The sequence below is a fragment of the Lemur catta genome, chromosome 17 (assembly GCF_020740605.2).
Source record: "Lemur catta isolate mLemCat1 chromosome 17, mLemCat1.pri, whole genome shotgun sequence".
In the NCBI taxonomy this organism is placed as follows: Eukaryota; Metazoa; Chordata; class Mammalia; order Primates; family Lemuridae; genus Lemur; species Lemur catta.
In genome coordinates, this window is record NC_059144.1 from 31,035,833 (window position 1) to 31,062,493 (window position 26,661).

The 26,661-nt window shown below is 37.9% G+C and overlaps 1 protein-coding gene and 1 pseudogene across 1 annotated transcript in view; one reads left to right on the forward strand and one right to left on the reverse strand.

Moving 5' to 3' along the window:
• The window catches only part of TMX4 (thioredoxin related transmembrane protein 4), a 29,950-nt gene extending 25,547 nt beyond the window's left edge, over positions 1–4,403 (reverse strand). Inside the window, exon 1 of the mRNA XM_045528258.1 lies at positions 4,006–4,403. Within this exon, the coding sequence (XP_045384214.1) occupies positions 4,006–4,181 (176 nt within the window). The 5' untranslated portion in view covers positions 4,182–4,403. The remainder of the gene's footprint in view (positions 1–4,005) is intronic.
• Positions 4,404–4,578: 175 nt separating this feature from the next.
• LOC123622258 lies at positions 4,579–25,020 on the forward strand (annotated as a pseudogene).
• The last annotated feature ends 1,641 nt before the right edge of the window (positions 25,021–26,661 follow it).

The window sequence follows — 26,661 nt, forward strand, 5'->3', positions numbered from 1 at the left end:
AAGTCTTCATCTCCTCTAGTCAGAATGCGAATGATAATACTGCACCACATTTTTAAGATGAGCAAATAAGATAACATTTGGAATATGTGAGGTAAGCAATGTAACTATTTAATATGATTGTGATGGTGATGATGGTGATGATGATGATGATGACAGAGGTGATGTGGATGACAAGTTTTAATGAGGCTTTACACCCTCTGTGGAAACTATCTAAAATCAAATATTTGCATGTTTTTAAATACCCGTAACAGTGCCTAGAGAGCAGTGACTTTCAATTAGAGGTATCTGGAAGTATGCACAGGGAATGAGGGGTGTAATATTTTTGCTGTCACAGTACTACTGGAATGTAATGGGCTGGGACGCCAAAGGTTCTGCAATGTGTGGGCCATCCTCATACACCAAAGAACTGTCCCACCCAAAATGCCAGTAGTGCCCTGTTGAGAACCACTGTTGAATGTCAAACACAGGAAGCATTTAGTAAACATTTGCTAGGTCAATTAGCATGACTTATACTATTTATTTCCTTCAGAGCACTCTTGAAATCAAGACTGCAGCTCATTCACCCTCACCTTCCCAGATCCCCAACCCACGTAACCAGCATTTAATGACTATCTCTTAAACATTCAATCAATAAATCAAGACAATCTATTAAACGACAAGAAATTATAACTATTTGACATAGGCAAGTTAAGGTAATGATGTTCAACACATCCTCTCAGGTATAAGCAGCATACTGAGAAGACAATACGAAAACCTCCATGTCCTAGGAAAATAAATGAGGTTCTGCTCCATCACCAGGTTTTTAATTTCAATTTTGAAACATGAGTATGCTAAGAACAAAGAGAGAAAAAGCAGTGCTTTAAAAAGATCTATATGCTTTACAGAGGAAAATTAATTTAATTCAAAGATACAATTTTCCTCTGGGTGTCAGTTTGAAAGTAGATGGGTCAAAATTAAGCCACTTGGATTTCTACTTATTTATTATGGGGGGCGGAAAGCCAACAGAACAGTACACAGAATGTATCATACTGCATACTTTTGTGTTTCAAAAGAACAAAAGTAGTATTCTCAAGGAGATATATCACGAGCCAAGCAAGGGTTTAAAATAGCAAAAGGTTGCAAAGTAACTGAAGCAGAGTATAAACAATGGAAATAGAGACAAGTAAGCACCAAAAGGTATTTTAAAGATTAGATCATTTTTCCTAATTCAGATAAAGGGCAAACTTTGCATTCAGAAGTTAAGGGAGTGGAAAAACACAGCAAGCCAAATTATAGGGACATGGCAGAAATAGGGATAAACACTATAAAACAATCTATGACAGGAAACAACAGGAAAAGTGAGTATACAATAAGGCCATGACATTAAGAAAATGTACTAGCACTAGGAGAATTTTTCAGATTTTTAAGGTTTCAGAATATTAATAGAAATGGAGAATTACTGCACACATATTTTTAACTGATTCTGAACTGACTCCTTAATACAGAAGTACTTTTCTAAAACTGAAAATGCAATTGCAAGAATCCAAAATATTGACTGTTTGAAAGACAAAGAAAATGTAACCAAATAAATCTCCTAATAGGAGCTTTTCATGTCTCAGAGCTGCCAAACACTGCTAGGTCCTTAAAAATAAATTAAATTCTCTATACCAATATAACCAGAAATTGCATTACAGAGGCTTTATACGACATAGGATATAAAAGAAAAAAAAACATTCCCAGGAGGCAGTGTGTAAGCAAATGAACAAATAAAGAACTGTCATTCAAAGTAAAGTCAATTTTTTAATATCAGAAAGCTTCATAACTTGCTTCTTTGGAGAAAGAAATACATCCTCTGCAGACTCCTAAAAGTTTCCATTTATTATGAGCAGTTCACCTGAACAAGGTGTTAACATGGAGCTAGTATCAACATACTTTGTTTTTCTGTTATATACATCAGGAAAAGAAATCTGTTAACTTATTGTCAGTTTAATGAATTCTTAGAGACTTACAGTAGGCCTACAATGGTAGGCCTACAATGGTAGAGAATACAATGAATTTTATATTTTTTAAAGTTTTGGATTTTTTCAGAGGGAGGAGAGGGAATAATGCAGAAAAATAGATCACAAATAGACAACATCTTTCCTTTATAGGCTTGCTTCCTATCTACCTATTCTAAAGTATGCTTGATGAAAAAAGAACTTCAACTAAAATGACCTCAAGTGTCTACAGAGGTTATTTCCAGATTGTAAGACTCATCTTGCATCACAGCTCAAGCATATTCCATACGATGGGACACAGAGCAAGCCTGGAACAATTGTTACTATGCCTAGGCTTGTATATTTATAAAAAAGTAAAATTTGAACCATCAACATAGCCAAACATAGGAGTTTGTGGTGGTCACTCATTTATCAACTTATTGCAGCCTTAGTGTTCTTAGTTCTTTTACTTTAGGAAAAAAAATAGCAATTCTAAAAGGAACCATAAAAAAGTTGACATCATTAAATATAAGGAAAACTTTCTGATTTGACTGTCAGTATGTACATACACAAACTCCATTTTAACCAGAAAACTGACATATAGAAAAAGTCCACTCTGTAAGGATCTACTGGAAAAAAGAACTTTCTGTAGTATTGGCTGACAAAATGCATAGTTTCTCTAAAACTCTTACAATTACAAACACGGCAGTCCTAATATAAAGCTCCACTTACTTACAAAGATTCTGTCTTAAATGGAATATTACCTCCTTATTTCCATCCAGAGTATTAATAGTTAAGTGGAGTATTTTAATAAGTTGTTCATGTCTATACCTCTAATAATTTCACTGATTTATTATGAAAACAAGGGTATCTCATTTCGAGGTCTTAAACATCCCCTTTGTGACCAAAAGGTAAATGCATATTTTAAGGGATACTATGCATTAAATTGTGTAAGCAATGTAATCTGCTAAGTGACATAACTTTTGGCCCTGATCTTACATTGAGGTTTTCACTCCATAGGCAACTGCTTGAAATCTAAACTGAAAGAATAGAAATTTGTTCTTGGATAAAGGAAAGACATAATTTTGTGTCTGTGTCCTCGATGTAAAATTAATTATGAAATAGTAGTGATCAAGTATACATATTGCCTGAGACCACAGGCTAAAGAGACATAGTCTCAGTGATTATTTCTCCATTCTTCATTTTCCCTGCAAGCTCACTATGATGGTCTCTCAAGTCTATTCAGACACCTGTTCATTGTCAACATCAAGCCTCCTTTCAAATGATCACTTCCTTACCATAAGGAGTTTAATTTTAAGCTGCAATCAACAAATCCCTGTCCTTCACCTAACATAAAAATATAGTTTCCCATCTCCTTCAAACAAAGACATTACCCACCATTTACCTTCTATTGTTCAAAAAGGACAATTTTTTAATGTCCATTTTTTGACACCAGCACAATTATGATAATCTACCTAGAAAATCCTACCTCTAAAAATGAGAACACATATCAACATTTATTTGAAATCTTATTTTAAAACTTAAAACGCACCCGTGTGTGTTTTATTTTCACAATGACATCTCAAGGTCTTAAAAGGGAGACCTTCAAAAGGGATATTTTATATTATACAAATGGTCTGCCTTCACTGTGCTGTAATTATTCACTGAACTAATAACTTGCCTAGCCTCTGCTACGTATTCATACTGTACACAAAGGTCATTGATTGCGCTTTCTCTTCCACAGACCTATAAAAGCACACGTTTTCTTGCAGATTTTCTCCCTTCCCCCCTTTCCCTGGCAAGTTGCTCCATCCCTAAAACACTTTCCCTCAAAGCAAGGGGCCAGCAAGGAAGGAGATACTTAGCACCCAAAGCTGTCACCAGGGAAGGCTGGGTGCGCATGCGCATGCGCAGCGCGAGAGGCCCACCCCCGGCGCCGCGGGTCGTCCGCAAGGCGGATCTGGGGCCCCAGGTCGAGTCAGGCGGCCGCGCGGGATCGGGAGCTGCCCGCAGGGACAGCGTGGCGTGCGGGGCGTGCGGGCACACTCACAATTTTAGCATCCACTCGCCCTCCATCACAAGCGTCCAGTTGGAGGCGGTCATGGGCTGGACCCGGCTCTGCTCCGCCGGCAGCGCGGCCTGCTCGGGGCTCGCAGTGGCCGCCACCGCCGCGACCCAGGCGGCCAGGAGCGCCGTCCACAGCGGGCCGCAGCGCCCGCCCGCCATGTTAGGGCGATGGCCGAGGCTCCTCGGCACGGGCTGTGAGGAAGGGGAGCGGCCGGGACCGCAGCCTGGCTCGCCCGCCCGTCGAGGTCTTTCCAGGCAGTCGGAGACGCCGGGGCCGCCCCGCCTCCGCCCGGCCGCGTAGACCAACCCCGCTCGCAACGCGACGGCGGGCGCCGCCTCTTATCGGCCCGTGCCGGCCGAGGCCACGCCCCCTCCCGCCTCGACTTGCCGTTGCCCTGGGTGTCGGTTGCCCTGGCAACGGCCACCCTTTATTCCTGACCGCTAAACCCACAATAAACAGATGACCCAATGTTGCTTAAGTTAGAACATACGCCGCTGGGGCTCAGGCTCCAGTCGGCGGAGGGCTGGCGCGTGTGGGCCTCTCTAACAGAGAAACATGGCCAGTAATTCAAAAATCCATCGCCTCGTCAACCGCAGCACAAACAGCAGCGGACTGCAGGGTAGACTTATGTTTGATGAAAAATGGAGGGACGTGGTGAGCATCTCTTGCTCAAAGGAAGAGGAAAATTTAAGTACTCTTTGCATGTGTATATTGAAGCATCGCTGCCTGATTGGGGATAATGAAGAAATTAAGCTATGCAATTGCATTGTTTTATAAAAAAAAATTTAATTTCATAGAAACTTTTAGGACATGGGCACTAACAGATAAAATGAATCAGTTAAGAATATTGCCACTTGCAATAAAATGGACCTCTCATTTCTCTCAGCTACAGTTTTGTCAGATTTAAAATGAGAGTAGCCTTAAATGATTTCCAAATTTCTTTCCAGGTACACATTAGATGAATCCGTACCTTGGGACCACTGCACCATTAGTATGTAATACTGGATTACCATTAGACCTCGGCAGAGCTTTTTGAAAGGATGCTTTACATTCCTTTACTAGGTGTGCAAACCCATGAAACTGGGTACTGTGGTTAATAGACCATGAAAAAGATGTAATTTCTCTCCTGGACTTAAAACAGAGACAGCAATCTGAGAGTACTTCAGGGCACATAAGATCAATCTTCAACCAGTACTTAGAGGAAGATTAATTTTGCCTGCAGAGAAGATCTTGCCTGAATTAGGTGTTAATTAGCAGTAGCTAAAAACTGTGGGCCCAGCCCTTATCATCAACATATAACACTCAAGGGTTTACAGACTATTATAAATTAGGAAAATGTCTTTGTAATGAATGCTACTAAGATTTGCTGCTATTATGTACATACACATCAATCCTATAGACTCAATGGGAAACATTTTACTGTGCCTATAAAAAGAAATGGTTCACAAACAGGAATTCTATCATTCTTTCCAGTACAGCTTTTTTTGCGTGTGTAAGATTTGTGACTTTTAAAAAATTCTTAAAAATAGCATGTGGTATTAAGTAATTATGTTAATTTTGTTGACTATGATAAATGTGTGATAACTATATTTTTAAAATTCTTTATTGGTTACAAATAGTGAAATATTTGTGGGTGAAATAACATGCTGTCTAGAATGTTTTAAAGTACTCCAAAAATAAAATGTGGGGACTGGAGGGAAGATGGATGAAACAAGTGTGGCACAACATCAGTCAGTGTTGAAACTAAGTTCATTTTGCTCTCTTATCTACTTTTGTATGTGCTGGGAAGTTTGCAAAATGAAAAGTTAAAAAAAAAAAGAGAGAGCATCTGAGATGCAAAAGAAATTTCTTGCTGAAGGGCTTCCTGTCTCTAACACAAATTGTGTGTTTGAGGATTGCATTCTTGGCCTTCAGACTGAGGACAGTAGGTTAAGAAATATAGAAAGAATGTGTGGGAGAGTTTGTGGTGAGGAGGCACAGAGCAGGATGAGGAAACCGTTGCTGTCAGACCATGATAGGCATCTCAGCCCTGACACTTCCTAGCCATGTGACTTGAGGATAAAATTAGTTAACACCAAGGTTCTGTTGAAAAGCAAATGATAAATGAACCTACTCTAAAAGGCAGCTGTACAGTTTATATGAGGTAACTATAATGCTTAGCACATGGTATGGCTCAAAAGAGCTTATTTATTATTATTTGGAGGCAACAATAAGCTGTAATGTTCCCAAGCCTATTTTTCCTATACTGAAGTCAAATTCAGTTAGCATGATACACAGTGTCCTTCACAATCCAGCTTCAGTTTTGCCCACCTTGCATTCCACCGTTTCTGTCATCCCCTGTGCTCCAAAAAGCTACTTGCCATTTCCTAAGCATGCTATGAGCTTTTATGCTTCCTTGCCTCTTTGTTCTGCTTAGAACGCTAGTTGCCTAGTGAATCATTATTCAGCCTCTCTCACGTAGCTCACATTGTACCTCTTACAGCACATGTAGAATGAGCTGCTGGCTCTTCTCAGATCTTCTATATAACTCTTCTGTATAACTCTAACATAACATAGTGTAATTCAATTACAGGTAGTTATCACACTCTCTCTTCACTTCTCCAGCCCCTGCTAGGAACTCTTCAAGGTTAAGGGCATTACCTTATATATCTTTGTGTCTCCTGCTTGGCAGAATACCCATCCCAGAGCAGTACTTGTGGTAAGCAGCTTCTGACGTGGTGTTCATGCCCTTGTGCTATCCTCTTTTCTTGAATGTGAGTGGGGCCTAGTGATTCACTTCTAATAGAATATGCCAAAAGTTACAGGTTATCACTTCTGAGATAAGATTACAAAAAGCTGCGACTTCCACCTTGCTGGAACCCTTTTTCTTTCTTACATGCTCACTCTGAGACTCTGTATGGAGAGCTCCATATGCCAGGGAACTAAGGGCATCCTCCAGCCCATGTCCTAAGAACCGAGGCCTCAGTCCAACAGCCCTCAAAAAACTGAATCCTGCAAACAACCACGTGAGTGACCTTCTAGAAGCAGATCTTTCCCCAGTGCTCTTGAGTGAGCCTTACGAATGACACAGAATCAGGGCACACAGCTTAGCTGAATCCTCTGCCCACAGAAACTGTGAGATAATCGACGTTATATTAAGCCACTAAGATTTGGGATGTTTTGTTATGCAACAATAGGTCAGTGTGCAATCATTTTCATGTTTGAAGCATGGATTTATAGTTTCAAGAAGATTGGTATCTGATACTTAGAAAAAGAGCTTTTGTCCTGAGAGTAGTTTGCAACAATATCACGGCAGTGTAGCTATGGTTACACAAAAATACACAGGTCTTAGTACGATAAGGAATTCCTTGAACTCTGATGAGGTAACAACATAGCAGGAGAGAGGGGAGGAGTTTGGTTGATGCATATTTAGTTCCCCTCTCTTTCCCTACTCTTTCCCCACTCCCTCCTTTTTTTAAGAGACAGGATCTAACTGTGTCACCCAGTCTAGAATGTAGTGGAGTGACCATAGCTCACTACAACCTTGAATTCCTGGGCTCAAGTGATCCTCTTGTCTCAGCCTTCCCTATAGCTAGGACTACAGGTGTGTGCCACCATGCCCAGCTAATTTTTTTTATTATTGTTTTTTGTAGAGTTGAGGCCTCACTATGTTGCCCAGGCTGGTCTCCAACTTTTGGCCTCAAGCAATCCTCCCACCTCAGCCTCCCATTCCACACCCCTTCAAAGTCAGGCATACCAATATGAATAGTTCTGGCAAATGGGCTACAAACAAAAGTAGAGGGTGTGTATCTCTTCCCTGGTTGAAGCATTTAATCACTGGTGCAAGATGCTCCAGTGTTCCCTTCTCCTGCTGTGGAAATTTTAGAGAAAAAATTATGAACTAGGGGTCTACAAGACCACAGTTGCCTGAATTGCTGAACTGCCCTATGAAGAACAGTTATACTGGGTGGTCTCCTGGATTCTCAATGGACTTCACCTAGGCAAGAGATAAATTTTCATTGGGATAGCCTATTCAGGTCAGCTACTGCTGCATAGACAACCACCCCAAACACATTATACATGGTTCTGGAGTTAACAAGCTCAGCTAGGCTGTATTTGCTTGTATTCCTTCATATGGTGGCAGGCACCTGGAGGCTAAGGCTCAAGTTAGTTGAAGTCCTTTGCATTCACATCTGGCACCTGGCATAGGCTGGCCAGAACAGATGGGGACTGATCAGACATCTCTCTTATCCATACGGTCTCTCTATGTGGCCAGCTTGGGCTTCCTTACAACATGGCAGTTTCAGGGCTGTCATGCTTTATCTAGAGCAGGAATTCCCAGAAACCCAGGTGGAGCCTGCATTGCTTCAGAAGTCTGAGAATGTCACTTCTATGGGATTCAGTTGATCAAACAAGGCACTAAAGGCCAGCCTAGACTAAAGGGGAGAGGAATTCTATTACTCCTTAACAAGAAGCAGCAAAATAAATTGCAGCCATATTTAATCTATCAAAAATCCACTCTGAAAGTTTGGAATCGTTTGTCACAGAAACATAATCCAGTCTATTCTGAGTAACCCACATCTTCCTTTGATGACTTATTCAGAAGTAGCTGAAAGGGATTTTTTTGGTTTTTTTTTTTTTTGTTTTTTTTTTTATTTTGGTTTTTTCCTTTAAGGGAATAATATTTCCAGAGAGCAGAGTAGGAGCTACGACTCCCCTTTTGCCTTCTGTAAGCAGGTCCCGTGAGATGCATGTATAGGCAAAAGGTATTGCAGAGAAAGATTTTCAAGCCCTTGGCAGAGAGATGGTCTGATGCCTTGGTACTTAAGTACTCATGGGACTTCACAGAATTTTTGTTAACTTTATTCCAAAAAGATTTAAAAAAGTGTTTAGATTTGTGTAAATAGATCTATAAAGATCAGATAATGATCTTTTATATTTGTACTCTTTTTAGTCTTGAAGAGTGGATATAAAAAAACAATTTATCGAGAGATAAGAACTTATTTTCTAAGGGTAGAAACTTTTAATACATAGTTATTAGCAAAGACTTTGATAAAATTGGCAACTCAGGACTCAATATTAAGAAGATAATCAATAACAGATAAGGAGATTTTATTCAGATTACAAACTCTATAATAATAGGGTATAGAAATAATATACAATTATTTTCTTATTAAGGATGGTGAAACTGGTATGGAAATATTAAATAACCTAAGCAATGCTGTAAAATTAGTCCATAAAGTAATAATAGTACAGGAATTTAATTACACAAACAGATTTGCTAAATGCCTTACAGGAACAAGAGGTGGAAGAGAGAATTTAAATAGGACACAGTAATATTTCCTAGAACAGATGGCAGAAGAAACCATGAAGAATGGAAATACACTGAATTACACTCAGGCTTGTGACTAGAAATGAATTCAGAAGGAGCCTTGAGAAACCTCTAAGAAACAACCCCAGGACCATGTCGTGGTGAAAGAAAATCAACTAATTATTTTCAGAACTAACAAGTGAGCTCAGGAAAAGAGCAACTGCTTGCAAGAGAAGTGTATACACATCAGTTCTCTTCCTATACACCAGTTGGAATTAATTTTAAAATCTATTAAAGTCAAAAAGTGAATTCAATAGTAAAAAAAACTATTTTTTTAAAAAAAAAATCCTAATAGAAATATGCAAGGCATAGGAAAAAAGCCAGAAGACTTTATATGGCATGGATGTCATTTACTATGAATTAGTCTGTAAATTTAATGCAAAAATCATTGAAATCCCACCAAGGTCTTTTTTATAGAAGTCTAAAACATCTATCCTAAAAAGTTAATGCTTAAGACTAACCAACAGGATTTTGAAAAGGAGCAATGATGTAGGTCTGGTCCTCTTAGGACCAAAATCTGCTATAAAGTTACAATAAAAGAGGGAGGTACTGGCATAAGAAGCAGAACATAGATAACTGGATCAGAGTAAAGACTGAAGAAACAAAACCATGTATATAGGTATTTATACATCTTAAAGGTGGTAAATTAGTAAGAATGAGGTAGACTTAGACTATAGTAACAAACAGCCCCTAAAATCTGAGAGGCTTAATTTACAAAGCTCATTTCCCTGTCATGCAAATTGCACCTTGGATCCAAGAGACTCTCCAGGGAAGCTGTACATTGGGCAGTATCTACATACACACACTGCTTCCATCTTACAGTTCTGCTATCTCAACACGAGACCTCTTCCATGACCATATCAGGAAAAGAAATGTAAAGGGCTACAAGGAGCTTTTTTATTTCTTTAGTCCAGAAGTAACACAAAACAGTTCAGTTCAGAGTCCATTGGCTAGAATGAATCATAAGACCTTGCCTACGTGAAAAGAGAGGGGGTCTTCCATGGAAACTAAATATTGATGAACATAATAATGTCCATAAATGACATTTCATATCAACAGGGGAAATTGGACTAATACACAGCAGTGTTAGGACAATTTTCTCCTTGCAAAAAAAGAAAAACTATACCTCTGTCTCAAGCTATACTCAAAATAAGTTCTAGATCTACTCAAGCTATATCCAAAATAAGTTCTAGATCTACTAATAAAAAAGCATAGAATTTACAATACTCTTGAGAAAACTTTTGGAGAATAATTTTACAATCATCTAGTGGGCAAAGCCTTCCTAAGTAACACATGAAACACGGAAGTCATGAAAAAACTGTGACATTTTCCACACAATGAGAAAAATATTATGCAAAGCCAAACTGGGTAAAATGATCTAAAATGCACACAGCACACAAAGGTTTAATATACCTGAAAAATTCAAGAAGTTCTACAAATAATTAAGAAAAAGACATACAACACAATGGGAAAGTAGAGACAATTATCAATACCTACAGAAGAAGAAATAACAAAAGGCAGATTACTATGAAAAGCAGCTTGTGCATACTGCTAATCAAGAAAGTACATTTTGTAGTTACTGATACAGTTTATTTGATAATTGTCTTTGACTCTCCTTAAGGTTAAACCAATTGTGATTAGGACTAGCCATCCCAATATTGTCAAATCATCAGTGGACTCAAATTACGACAACTTCCCTTTTGTAACTACTTTCCCTCACTGTCACTTTTTATATTATACAGCTTGATTACATGATATTTGGGAACACAGCTTATGTGTGTAGATTTTAAAGTAAGACTAAATGGAAACTGGAACAAAGGGAGCGTAACTTTTACTCTAGAGTAATTGTGTGCCTCAAATATGGCAAACTTTACGAAAGGGGGAAAAACTCAACTTCAATGTATAAAGATTCCTTATAATGTTTGGTGCTCTCTAATAATCAGTAGGCTCTGTGCTAGGCTCTGTGAGATCAGGAAATATAGGAATCTCCACTCTTAATTAGGCAAGGCAACTGATAACATGTTAAATAATAAAAGTCAAATAATGTTTGGAAAATTGCAACACAAGAGATGTTATGAAGTACATATGAAAATTGCTAAACAAATTTATTCATATACTACGTGTTTAGTGATTTAGAGCACTTCAGAATAAGAAAACGGATATATCATGGAAGATGTTGAACTTTAGAACTACTCAGTTATGTAAGTAGGAATAGAACAGATGAAGAAAAGTGACAGAGAAAATTTCAAGTGGGGAAAAATGGCATGATAACAAGAAAGTGTAAAAACCTGAAAAAAAAGAAAACCAAAAAAATCTAAACCGTGTTTATTATGAACAAACAGCTGTTCTTGTCTTTTGGCATTTGAAGATTGGGAAATCAGGAACTGTATTTATGCACTTACCACATTTAGTCAAGATTTATTTTTACTAAAGAGAAGAAACTGGAATGGAACAAAGATGTCCATTGATTTTATTGCTTTGCCCCAAGGCCATAAAACAGGTTAACTAAACCATCAGTTCTTGTATGTCTACCAAGAATTCACTTTACTTTACAGATCTCATTTTAGGAAATATTTCTTAATATTTGAACCAAATATCTTTCAGCATACTTAAATCATGTTAAATCATGTTTTAAACTTTGTTTTGTTTACATTTCAATGAAGGTAGAAAACAACTGTTCACCATTTAATGAACATAATTTTATAATCCTAACATAATTTTTGCCCTATTTTAAGCTCCTCTCCATTTGTCTTCAAGTAAAATTTTGAAATCCAAAAGTAGAGATAAGCATTAAAATATTAGATAATGCAAGCCTTAAATTTGACATCTTGTATTTATCTAATAAAATAATTGGGATATTTGCTAGGCAGTAATTTGTATGTTAAGATATACTATGTAAGAGAAAACATAACTAAAATGTAACTGAAACAAAAGTCCATATTTCATATAAATCAATAGTACAATTTACTACCAAAGCATAAACATAATACTCGAAAATTTTTAATTTAGTGGGATGGAGTCTATATAACACCATTTAGCCTAAACACCAGTGAGTACCATGCTGGTAAATGTTTAACAACCCATATCCCTGAGCCCAAGCAGCCCTGATTTGTTGAGTTTGCCAATTTCCACGGTGTAAGTACACTCCTGCTATGGCTGATTTCAAATGACCCATTCGATATCCATAAGCTAGTAAAATTTCTGAAATTTATCAATTAGTTCTTGCAGCATCCTACAAGGTAACTCCAGAACCACACTGTGAACACTTATAGTAAGATACTATCACTTAACAAATGCTTACCCTGTACTTACTATACATATTAACGGGATGGATTAAAACCTCTAAAATACATTTATAAAATATATGAATATAAGGGTGTGTGTATGTGCTGCATATTTATGAACTTAAAAAATAGCACACTTGGCTCAATCCCTATGCTTTTAGGCACTTATTCAATTTTGTTTTAAAATATTTTTTAAAACATGACCAAAGAGCACATATGTTGTTAAGTGAATTTTTGTATTGTGTATGAATGTTACTGGTGTTGAATTACTGCTTGCATCTGTTGCTGCACACACACACACACACACACACACACCCACACACACACACACACACACCCTTGACTTTTTAAATGACTCGATTTAGTACAGGTGGTTGGGCTGTGGCAATGATATTCTTTCCAACATAACTAAATGACGCTTTTCCTATGTTCCATGGCAGATTTATGGCACTGCCTAAACCCTAATGAATCACAACATTAATTTTTTTCTCTAAACGCACTTACATAAAAGACAACATGTACTTTAAAACATCTGTAATGTAAAACATGCCCTGTGTTGTCAAGTTTTCAGCTCTTAACATTTTTTACCAATAAAAATGAGAATAAATCTAACTGACTTAAAAGTACTTGTTTTCCCAGATCAAAGGGCCAGAAATATTAGGCTAATTTTAAGATGTTTAATTTGAAAATAGAAGTATTTTCAATTTCCATTGATCATATTTTATGTTTGGCAAAAGGGAAAATTTTCATCAACTCATTGAAGGTGACTTAAAATTCTCCTTCTATAAAGTAGTGGCCTCTAAAACTCTCACTGAATAAAGGAACTAGGGAATAAAAGCAAACCCAAACCCAGGATTTGGGTGAGCATCAGAAAATGCTCCTGGGAGAAGGGACACAAATGTCCCATCATTTTTCACTTATGTAAGAGGTGGTAGGTTCAAGTAGAAATTGTGTTGCCTGTTGTGACAGTAATTCTTGTAGAAGTGGAGGTTTTCCTAAGAGAACTACTATACCAGGGCTTCTCAGGGGAGGGTGGGAGGTGACTTTGCTCCCCAGGGAACATTTGGCAATGTGTGGAGACATTTTGGTTGTCAGACCTTGGGGTGGATAGTGTTACTGTCATCTAGTGGGTAGAGACCAAGGATGCTGCCAAATGTCCTGCAATGCACAGGACAGCACTCCACAATAAAAAGCCAAAATGCCAACAGAAACCTTGCACTATGCCCAAACATTTGCATATGTGCAAATTACACATGTGAAGACATGGAGCACCACCAGCACCACTGAAGCCCTTCACATGGCCCTCCCCAATCGTACTACCCTCCATCCCCTCTGCAGGTGATCTCTGTCTCAACTTACGGGACAATTAGTTCCCTGCCTACCATTACGGTTTTTTCTATCTATGCACATATTAGTGAATATTAGAGAAGAACTTCCCAGTCTTGAATTTTATATGAATATAATTTTTAGATGAATGTTATACTTTCATTGGGTATTCTTTAGCATCTTCTTTCACCCAGCCTTGTGTCTCTGAGTCTTACGCATTTTGTTGAACGCAGCTGTGGTCTCCTTTTTTAAATTGTTGGATACTATTGCACTGTATGAACAAAACACAATTTATGCATTCAATTTAATGTAGATAGATGTTTAGATTGTTTCTGTTTTGAGACTACTAAAGACAATGCTGTTGTGACCATTTCTGTACATTCCCGAACCTTGGGACAGATGTGTACCAGTTACTCTGCATTATACACATAGCATTAGGATACTAAATCCCAGGGCATTTGCATTTTCAACTTTACTAGAGAGCACCAAATTCTTTTCCAAAATGGTTATACCAATTTATACTTCTACAAGCAGTATATGAGAATCCTTGTTAAGTATCTTCTCCAATATTTGCTATTATCAGATCTTTAAATCTACCAGGCTGGTAGGTCTGTAATGGTATCTTATTGGGATTTTTATCTATTTATCTGATTCCTGAAAAGATTGGTAATCTTTACAAACATTTATTAGCTGGTTCTCCTCATTAATGAACAGCCAGGTCTGTCTTTTGTTCATTTTCTTCTACTAGGTTGTCTAATGTTTTCTTATTGATTTGTAGGAGTTCTTTATATAGTCTGGAAATTAGTTCTTTGCCAGTTACATGTAGTTTGTTCTTTACTAATGTCATGCTGTCATTTTGATTAATAGATTTTCTTAAAGTTTTTAATGTATTTACCTACACTTTCCTTTTTGTTATTATCTTTTGTGTCATATTTAAGAGATTTTTTTTCCTAATGTAAGGCCACAAAGCTACTTTTTTTATACTGTCCCAAAAGCTTTCCAATTGTGCCTTTAAGTTTTAGGCCTTTACATTCCTTACATTTTTTTCTGATATGGTTTGAGATATGGATTTAACATAATTTTTTCTTATGTGAGTCCCTAATTATCCCAGAGACACTTCATGAACTCTCATAACTTTCCCTAGTGATCTATCACTCTTCCCTACTGTCATTGAGCAAGTATTTGTACATGTATGATTCAATTTCTGACTTGTCTATTCTGTGTCATTGGATTATTTATCTTTCTAGTATTAATGTCATACTGTTTTAATTAGTATATTTTATGACACGTCTTCATATCTGTTAGAGAAACCCCTTTGTCTGTCTTTTTCATGAGTTCCTCAGGTATTCTTGCTTTTCTATTTTGTCATATACAGTTTATTATAGAATTATTTGATTTTAGCCAATCCTAAAATCAACCAAGCAAACAAACAAAAACTGCTAGGATTTTTTTAATTGAGATTATGTTGGGTCTATGAATTAATTTACAAGAACTGACATTTAAATAATATGGAGTTTTTCTATCAATCAACAAGGTAGAGCACTTCCTTAAATACACCTTATTTACTGTCCTTCATTAAAGTTTTATGATTTTCTCCATGGAGATAACGCAATTTTTCTGTCCTATTTACTACTAATGAATCCATTTTTAAATGCTATTTTAAATGGTCTCCATGTAATTTTTTTTTCTAACTCTGTTTCTGATACATAAAAATACAGATGTTTTTGTATGTCAATTTTGCATATACTTCACTTGCTAAGCTCTTGTTAAATAAAAAAAAAAAAAATGTCTGAGGTTTTGTGGCAGGAAGAGTTCTAAGATGGTCCCCAAGATTTCTGCCCTCTGGTGTACACTCCCTTTGGATGTGGGCAGGGCCTGTGAGATCACGGCATCTGGTTTAGTCGTGTGGCAAAGTTGAAGGGATTTTGCAGATGTCATTAAGTTCTTCGATCAGTTGATTCTGAGCTAACCAAAATAGAGCTTATTCTGGGTGGGCCTGAAAGGTCTTAAGGGGAGACTAGGCACTTTCTGAAAGAAAAAGACTCTCCTGCTAACCTTGAAGACTCAAAGCAGCCGCCCTGTGAACCGCCTATGGAAAGAGGTGCCCTCTAGCAGCTGAGAACCTCGGTCCTGCAACCACAAGAAGCTGATTTCTGCCAACAGTTTGCATGAGCTTAACAAAGAGCCCTGAGCTGCAGATGAGAACACCTAGGTCAACGGAGGAAATGAGCAGAGAACCCCGCTACATCCTGCCTTGGCTCCTGGCCCACAGAAACAATGAGAAAATTAATGTGCATTTTTTAAGCCAGTAGATTTGTGGTAATTTGTTGCACAAGCTTCTTTCTTTTAAGGTTTTTGATACACACAAATGTAAACGAATAATGAGATTGTTATGCCTTCCTTTCCCATCTTTATTCCATTTATGTCTTACTCTTTTCTTATTGCTTTAAGACTCTAACACAAAGTTGGCTAGAAATGGTAGTGGCATTATTGTCTAGTTCTTTATAACAAAGGGAAAGTTTTAAATGTTGTGATATTAAGTGTAATATTTACTGTAGGTTTTTTTGTAGACCCTTTTTAACAAGACTGAGCAATTCTTATCTATTTGCAATTTGCTAAGAATTTTTGTCAGGAATGAATATTGACTTTTATCAAACACTTTTTCTGGACCTTCTAAATATACCATGTAATTTTTTTCCTTCAAATAGTTAATGTGTTGAATTATATTATCAGACAGTCTAATGTTAAACCAGACTTTCATTCCAGGCGAATGGAGGTGGGAGAAGTAGTTTAGTCATAGTGCTGTGTCCTTTTTATAAATTTCTACATTCAGCTTACTAATATTTGGCTTAAAATTTTTGCATCTATGTTAATGACTAAGAATGATTCTTAATTTTCTTGTATTTTTCTGTCTTTTTTGTGTGTTTTGGTATCAAGAATATGCTAGTCTCATGGAATAAATTCTATGGAAGAGTTGTGTAAGATTGCAATATTTTTTTTCTCACATTTGTTATAGAAATGAGTGGTAAAATATCTAAATCTGGAGGACTCCTGAAGAATTGGATGTAGTGTCTTCAGGTTGTAAGAATAGATGTGTTGAATATGCTAACACATACAGACATCCAAATATAGCAGCTAAAGATGTTTAATCAGTTGATCACTGTTGTAGAAACATATTTGCAGAAATTGAATGAGACTATAAATTAATGCTTCCTGAACATATTTGAATACTGAACACTTCATCAAGTTTAATTTGTGAAATAGAGTTTATTTTGTTAATTTAAAACTTTCTTCTTTCATTCAAAGATCCAAGAGAAAGAATTTGTTTATCATAGTGTTTCATAAACACTAAATCCCAAATGATGTATCAAATACATGCTGAATTTAAATATTGGATTGGCATACATCAGTTAGTTAATAAATGCTACTTATATAATAAAGCTCCAGATTTTGCATTCATGACCATAGAAAAGTATAAGCCATGTGGTTCAGTTATGAAGCAAGAAGAGTCCAATGCCATACTCAAAAGTAATGTCAAAATACTTGTATTTTTCAAGTCTCTTGAAAGTGACACTTAAGCCACATAGTGCTTCTTACAAAAAAACATAAAAATAAAATTCTATTTCTTCTCCTATTCAATACCTCCTACATCACAGCTGTTCTTAAGTCTCTCTCTGGCACACATACACACACACATGCACACTTGAAAAACATAACCACTTTTCTTAGACCTTGGCCCCCTGCTCCTATGTTCCTTCAACAAGAGCCCCCCAAGTTATAAACTCACTCAAGAATAGGACAGGAGGCCTGGCGAGGTGGCTCATGCTTGTAATCTTATTACTTTGGGAGGCCAAGGCAGGAAGATTGTTTGAAGTCAGGAGTTCGAGACCAGCCTGAGCAAGAGCGAGACCCCATCTATACAAAAAATAGGAAAAATTAGTCATGGTGGCATGTGCCTATAGTCCCACATACTCAGGAGGCTGAGGCAGGTTGAGCCCAGAAATTAGAGGTTGCAGTTAGCTATGATCATGCCACTGCACTCTAGCCCATGCAACAGAACAAGTATCTGTCTCAAAACAATAGCAGCAACAACAACAAAAACCAAGAGGGGAGGAGAAGGAACTACTGGAGGAGACAAGACTGATGTTACTTCAACAGCCAAGGAGAAGGCTGCAAACTAACTCATACACATGAGCCTCATGGATTTCTTGTCATACATTGATAGACCACACCATTTATAAAGGTAAATTATGACATGCTAACAAGAGCAATTGGATATACATATTTGGTAATTTTAACTTATATTTCTGAAGATTTTTCTAAGAAAAATGTTTTCATTTGATTGATTTTTTTCTTCAGTGGAACACCTACCAATTTTCTATAGAATACGTGGTTTCTGAGAAACACAATTTTCAGAAAATGTACTGTTTATAAAGCGTCATTTAGTATTTAGACACCATTCTTAATGACTTCTTCTAAATCACCATCTTTAAGGTGACTTACAAATGTCCTTGTTGAAAATTTACTAAAACATAAAATTTGTAGGTGGGCATGTAGTCCAGTGTCAAACGTATAAAACATATTTGAAATTTTTTTCTGGTTTTAATTCATTACAGGTCTTTACGACCTTTAGTCATGTGAGTTGAAATGGATAATTTCAGCTTTACATATATCAAGTCATAGACACCTCACAAGCTCAGATCTGCAAATGATTAGCTGAGGTTTTAGTGAGAAGATCTTAGTAAAAGAAGTTGCAGTTGATTAATTGTCAGAAATGGAAGTCATAACTTTATATATTACTGATGGAAAATATTTTGCAATCTCTAAAATACAAAATTTGGAATATACGTAGAACACTTCCATTTGTTAATATGGGATTCTGTTTCAAAGAAGACTGATTATGGATTCACGAGCAAGTCAGGAGAGAGGAGTAGAGGTTGCCACAGGTGCCCTGAAGTGGGTTTGTTTGTGGTAAGTCATTGAGTTACATATCCTTGTGGTTTATACACTTTTCAGTATTTGTATGTTAACTTTAAAGCATTTGAAAATTCATATTGTTGAAATTTATTAACATGAAATTAATGTTGATCATATTGGAGAATATAATAAATTAAATTATATAATAACATGTGTAGTATGATACGATATTTGAAAAATATGTAAGTGTGTTTGATCACAAAGAAAAAAATCCTTGAAAGATATAAACCAACAATTTCATAGTGGTTAATAAAAAGTGTTACAGTGCATGCCATATAGCTAATATAGTTTGTAGATGGTACTATATTAGTACATAGAGAGCTTCTTTAATGCTTTATGTATTTATGAATAATTAAATCAATTTTCCATTGATGGCATTTAGGTTATTTCTAAACTTTTATAAACAAGGTTGCAATCAATAACCTTGTACATACACTGCATTGCATATGTGTAAGTACATCTATAGAATAGTTTTCTAGAAGTAGAATTTCTGACTTAAAGGAAATATGCATTTCTAACGTTGATAGCCTTGGCCCTCCATAGCAATGGTCCTCCATAAAGACTGTCTCCATTTGTGTTCCCATAAGCAATGTATGAAACTGCCTGCTTCCACACACCCCAGCCAATGCACGTTGTATTTATTTCATTTCCCCCACCCCACAAATTTTTGCTTAATGTAAAAAATGTAAAAACCACAAAAAACAAATATTGGTGGTATTATAAGTGATTGCCTCCCCCTTTGTCTTTTTGGCTTTGTCTAGATTTTCAAATTAACAGGAAAAAAATCAAGTTACAGTACAGTATGCATAATATACATTGGAATAAAAACATTGGAAAAAGAATAGAAGTATGTTTACGTATAAGCATGGATATCCTTTAAAAGTTGAGATAACACAGACACTGTCATGAATCAGAGAGGTATTTCCCAACATCAAGCGTTATTAAGAATGGCAAGGGCCTACACCATCAAAATGCTCAGAGGATGCAGAGAAAGGCCTGCAAAGTCCCGGTGGCTCCACAGGTACCATTACCTAGACAGGCAGTCTCTAGGTCAAGTTCACAGCAATGTGAAGGGTTTTCGTTTTACACCCAGATATAGCCCAAGCCTAGCCTACCTGAACATGGTGCTGAGACCCCCACCTCAATGGTTCAGGACTCTGTTTACTACAGGCTATCCTTAGCCAGGGACGGCCTTCTAATAGCCTTTCAGAGACAATGCCTCTTCCTCCTACAAATATTAATAAGTCTATTTATCTTGAAGTCCAGATGACTTGAAGGTTAGATCAAATCCCCTGGGGACGTACCCCCTATGAAGGAAGTGAGTAGATCTCAGGCAGCTAATTTAACTCCTTCCTCCTAGAAGGATATGTGACAGTATTCTGGGGAAGCTGAAGAGGTGGGATCAGGGTAAAATGGAGATTTTAAACTGAATATCCTTCTGTTCCATATGAGTGGACTAATTCAAAACAGATTAAATAAATGCAATTAGCAAAAGTAATAAAATGGAAACATGCAATTTATAACCAATACAACACGATATTTCTGGATGCTAATTTTGTCCATATTCATGGAAAATGCTTCTATGTTATGCTTAACCATTGCCAATTTAATTTTGGTAATGGAATATTTGGCACAGGGAGGATTGGAATTGAGCAGGAGAATGTGACAAGATTAAAATCCTTTGGCTAAGAACATTACAGATTCTTGTTTGGTTTTGGAGCCCTGCCTAATAAAAGCCTCCCCCACCAACCTTCTGAAATATATTAGTGGATTTTATAATTTTATGTGCTTTCTGAATGAATTAATGACATTACCATTTTTAAGTTTGACCATTTGTATTTTATTATGCTTCCTGAATTAAAGCAGAGGCTTCAGGACAAAACCATCCATCCTGTCTTTGTTACTTTAGTGCCTTAAGCAAGACATCACTTTTTTGTCTTGGGTGCAGGTACAGTACAGTACAGTGAAGAAAGCCAGACAGACCTAAGGTTTGGACTGAATTTGGCTTGTCATTGCTATTTATGTGACTCAGCTTCTCTGATTTCCACTAATATTATCCCCATCTGCAAAATGAGGATATCAATGCCAACTGTTTTAGTCCAGATTCCCCAGAAAACAAAACCTATGGCCAGGTTGAAAGCACTACTGGTACTTAATTTGAGGTGTAGGGATGAAAATCTGGAGCAGCAAGAGCAAGGGAAAGAGAGGTGAGGCACAAGAGGTCTAGAGCCATGACAATCAGCAGATGTGTCCACCTGGCACAGGATTTCCTGGATCATTGAAAAGAGAATCCAGGCATCAGATCAGTCCATCAGAAGGAGGAGGAACAGGGAACACAGCTGGCTGAGCTTCACATGTCTCCTCTTTGCTGCCAGCCAAAGTTTGCCTCAATGGACTTTAACTCCACACACTGCCTAGAGGTATCCTTTGGCCCCTTCCACTGCCTCTTGGAATGCTGTATGCCAAGTCCTGGGTGTGATGTTTCACTGAAGTCCTCAAGTGGCTGGAGGAGTCAGAACTCCAGAGGGATCTGCCTGGCTACTTGTGGTGGCCACGGGAGGAGGTTCCAGCACTCGTGGGACAAGTAACTGTCAGCCCCAGGAGGTGAGCATGAGCCAAAGCAGAATTGGCATGGCATGAGGGTGACTGAGATATGGCAGGTAGCTGAGCTTCTGCAAGGTGGCTCCCAGGGAATTGAGGACATGCATAATAGCATTTGCATCCCATATACTTATCTGGCCTTTTTTGTGTGTGTGATGGCTAAAAAACAAAACAAACAAACAAACAAAAAAAACTGTTTCATGCCTGATACATAGAGGTGCTCAACAATGCTAGTTCTCACAAATGGATATAACAGCTATCCTATTTATCTGTTAGGGATATGATTGAAATTAAGAATACATTAGGTATATTTATTCTTTGAACACTTAAAAACCTCCTTTAGTAATCACCTAGCTTTAATAATCAGCAATATTTTACACATCCCATATTTATTGCAGGACCATTCACAGTAGCCAAGATAAGGAGTTTACCTAAATGTCCATCAACATATGAATGGATAAAGAAAATGTGACATATATACACTATGGTATGCTATTCAGCCTTAAAAAACAATAAATTCCTGTCATTTGTGGCAACACTGATAAGCCCGGGGGGATATTATGTTAAATGAAACATTAAGAAGTCAGGCACAGAAAGATAAATATTACTTCTTGCTTATATGTGGAAGCTAAAAAACATTGAAGTCATAGAAGTAGAGCATAGAATTGTTATTAGAAGCTGGAAAGGGTAGGGGAGAGAGGAGGATGGGAGAGGTTGGTTAATGGATACAAAATTAACAATATTGTGAATATAACTAATAACTCTGAGTTGTACACTTAAAAACTATTCAAGTGGCAACTTTTATAGTATATATATTTTACCACAATTAAAAATGTGATTATAAAAAAATAAAAAAATAGGTTACTGAGATAAATTTTGATCTATTTTAGGAAAAGAATGAATGGGAAGAATTGTTCATGGACTGTGAGACTGTACTACCAAGATAGAGCGCAGAGGAAAAAGAGGAAGATGATTATGACAAGAAGTGGGAGATAGTCATTGGGTTTTGATGACATTGAGTTTGAGATGATCACAGGCTATTGGTAATGTGATTCCAAACAATGGAGAAATATGTTCGGAAATCTTCAGCATTTAGTGGTAGTTGAAAAAATAGTATAATGATAATTAAAAATTGAGATGATTTTAGGAAAGCCTAAGTTCTTCTTAAGCTAATTTGATTATGTTATAATTTTAAAAAAAGATGGAAAACAGCTTACTTATTAACAGTATTAATAATTCTTTTTGTGACTTTTCTCAAAATACAAAAATTAGAGTGAACATTGTTGTGCCACTTCATAGCAACAGTCTAATTTAGTTTTCTTTTGTTTACTGCCAAAAATTTAATTAGATACATAATCAAGGGTCATTAATGTTGGGTCTATTTACTCCAGAGGACAATGGGCTTTTGTAGGGTGGTTCTGAGAATCAACTTACTTATGTGCCCTTTGCCCTCTATGGGAGAAGGAATTGTTGCTGGGACCCCTAGACACATGAATTTGGATATTACCAGAAAACATTAATTGGGTTTACCCTGGAATGAACTCACTGCGATGGAGTCCCAAGCCAAGGTTCAAATGAGGTAATACATGAGAAAATCCCGATACAGTTTAAAGCTCTATGTAAATATTATTTACTGTTATTATTATTGTTATGATAAAATAAGGCTGGGTCATTGGATCAGCTTGCATCACCAGCACAAACTTGTTAAAAGGGACCTTAGCAGTGTGTTATTTTTTTTTCTTTCTGTGATACTAACAGGTTTCCCTAAGGATTAGGGGACTCTGATATAGTTTATTAACAATACAAAAAAAAAAAAAAACCAAACAACAAAAAACTGTGTCATTAGTGTATTTGTATATAGTGTATTTGCATATCTCTCAGTGCAGATATGCAATCTGTCTTATTTAACCTGTCCTTTAGCCAGGATCTATGTGATGGATGAACATTAAGGCCAAGTCAAAAATAAGTTTATATCCTATACAGTTCCTGTTTTGTACTCAGCAAATTTATTTAAAAAGTAATTTTTATTATAATGATCAACACACGTGCTTCCATAAATTAGAAAACCTTAATATAAACTCATTTATTCTCTCACACACATGGCCTTTTCCACAAGGTCCAGTGAAGGATTCTATGTCTTTCAAAGTTTAACTGGTACATCTTGATGCTATTATGCCAAAATAACCTTGAAAGCAGGAGTGGATTCTTATTTCATTTTTTCAGGTTTCTGATTTTTACTAAATCTAATTACCATTCTTCTAGTTGCTATCAAAATCCGGAAAACAGAGCTTAGAAGAAATTCCTCATACCTTCAAATGGTTTAAAAAAATAATCATAGATAATTTTCATATTTTGATTTAAAAGAAAATATTATAGGGGGTAGTAAGATCCAGCGAGGAGCCCACGAGAGCGCAGCGCCCGGCAGCTCGAGCCGCCTCCCCGTGGGACCCCGCCTCGGCCTCCGCCCGCGCCCCGATATCGCACCGGCCTCCGAGAGCGACCCCGGCCGCCGCGGCCCCCCAGGACCCCGCGCCCAAGAGCCCGGGTGGGGACGCGGCCCCCGCAGCCCCCGCAGCCCCCGCAGCCCCCGCAGGCAGCGAAGACGCGGAGAAAAAAGTTCCCGCCACCAAAGTCCTTGGCACTGTCAAATGGTTCAACGTCAGAAATGGATTTGGACTTATACATTGAAATGACACCAAAGAAGATGTCCCTGTACATCAGACCGCCATCAGGAAGAATAACCCACGGAAATACCTGCGCGGCGCAGGCGATGGAGAAGCCGTGGCGTTGGATGGGTTGAAGGAGAGAAGGGTGCAGAGGCAGGGGACTGGCCCAGATGGAGTCCCCGTTACAGACGTGGGTACCATGGCAGGCGCCGTGGACCTCTCCGGAATTACGCTGGGGAGGAGGAGGAGGAGGAGGAGGAGGAAGGGAGCGGCAGCAGTGAAGGATTTGAGCCCCCCGCCACTGACCGGCCTTTCTCTGGGGCCCGGGATCACCTGCGCCGCCCTCAGTACCCGCAGCTGCGGTTCCCGCCTTACCACGTGGGCCAGACCTTTGGCCCCATCCGTCCCAACAGAATGCAGGCTGGTGAGATTGGAGAGATCAAGGATGGGGTCCCAGAGGGAGCACAGCTTCAGGGACCCGTTCATTGAAATCCAACCTATGACCCAAGGTACCCTAGGGGACCCCCCCCCATTAACTGCCCCAGCTGTTGGGGAGGCTGAAGATAAAGAGAATCAGCAAGCAGCCAATGGTCCAAACCTTCCATCTGGTCGCCATGGATACCGGCGTCCGTACAACTGTCGGTGACGCTCCAGTCCTCCTAACGCTCTTTCACAAGATGGCAAAGAGACCAAGGCAGGTGACGCCCCAACTGAGAACCCTGCTCTCGCCACCCAGCAGAGCAGTGCTGAGCAACACCAGGCTCCCCTGGCACCTTCACCGTCTGCAGGGTGACCTAAAGAATTAATGACCATTCAGGCCGGGCATGGTGGCTCATGCCTGTAATCCCAGCACTCTGGGAGGCCGAGGCCGGCGCATCGTTTGAGCTCAGGAGTTCCAGACCAGCTTGAGCAAGAACGAGACCCCGGCTCCACTAAAAACTTAGAAAGAAATTAGCTGGACAACTAAAAGTATATATATAAAAAATTAGCCAGGCATGGTGGCACATGCCTGTAGTCCCAGCTACTCCAGAGGCTGAGACAGGAGGATTGCTGGAGCCCAGGAGTTTGAGGTTGCTGTGAACTAGGCTGATGCCATGGCACTCTAGCCAGGGCAACAGAGTGAGACTCTGTCTCAAAAAATAAAAAAATTAAAAATGACCATTCAAAAGTAAAACAAAGCAAAAAGCAGACCGCAACCTTACCAACACCAAAGAAACATCCAAGCAATACAGTGGAAGACTAACCAAGATTTGGACATTAGAATGTTTATTATTGTATTCTTTAAGAAACTAACAACTGCAAAAGGAAAATGTCAGCAGATTTTTCCAGCAAGCTGAGACCCCAGGAATGCCTGCACAAAAGACAAGCACAACCTCCCCAGTTTCAGCCACCATTAGGTTTATATTTTTTTCCTGGGTTTTACTGTTTTGGTAATGTGAATTGAAAGAACAAATATTAATGCCACGTGGGGAGAACCCCAACCAAAGAAATCTGAGATATATAGTAAATGCTTGTTTTCTTTTTTGTTCATTTTGGATGCTGGTGCTAAACTTCCAAGTGTCGTGATTTAAAAAGAAATTTTATGCTCTTCTTATTTATTTCTAGGATGAGGGGAGGATAACATTTTTGCTTTCTTATGTGACTCTTTTTGAAAATATGCAGAAAGAATTTCCTCAAAAATAAAATTTTTACTCTTCAAAGGAAAAATAAAAGAAAATATTATAGAAATTATTTCTGAAGCAACAATTACCCTTGATGTGCTAAGAGGAAAGTGAAAATTGTTCCTCAAGTGATAATAAATTAGGTTTTTCACCAAGTGAAATGATGCATAAACACATTTTTATATTCCATTGATGTGATTTCCTTCCACACCCTTCTTCTAGAGTTTATATAAGGAATTCATAACTAACATATTAATATGAACTCCCACACCATTCACTCTACTGTATACTGGCCAAGAACAAAGAGAGAAAATTGTATCTATGGCATCCAATTCCTGAGAGTAAGATTGAATGCTCCTAGGCAGATGGGATTCTGAAACTGTTCCTGATTGGTTTTAGCTGCTTTTTATGACTTTTGCCACTAGAGGGCAATAGAGTTTATAAATAGGCAGTCCATTCTTGCATGTTGTGGGATCTTTTTAGTCTTCCATTATTCACCCATTGATTTGTATACTTTTAAATTATCCTTTATTATGCAAATATAGTTGTGAGTCAGATAACTGCAAGGTACTATGAATTCCTAGAAGACAGAAACCTTTTTCTCTATTTTTTGTGTCATCTTTAATTCCTCTATGTAGATTTAAAGTACTATAAACACACATTAAATATGTGAATTTTAAGGAATATAAAAGGCAAGTGTTAAACAGCAACATATATACCTTTGTTCACTGTCTTATAAATAAAAGTTAATTCCAGGACTCGCTGACATTCCC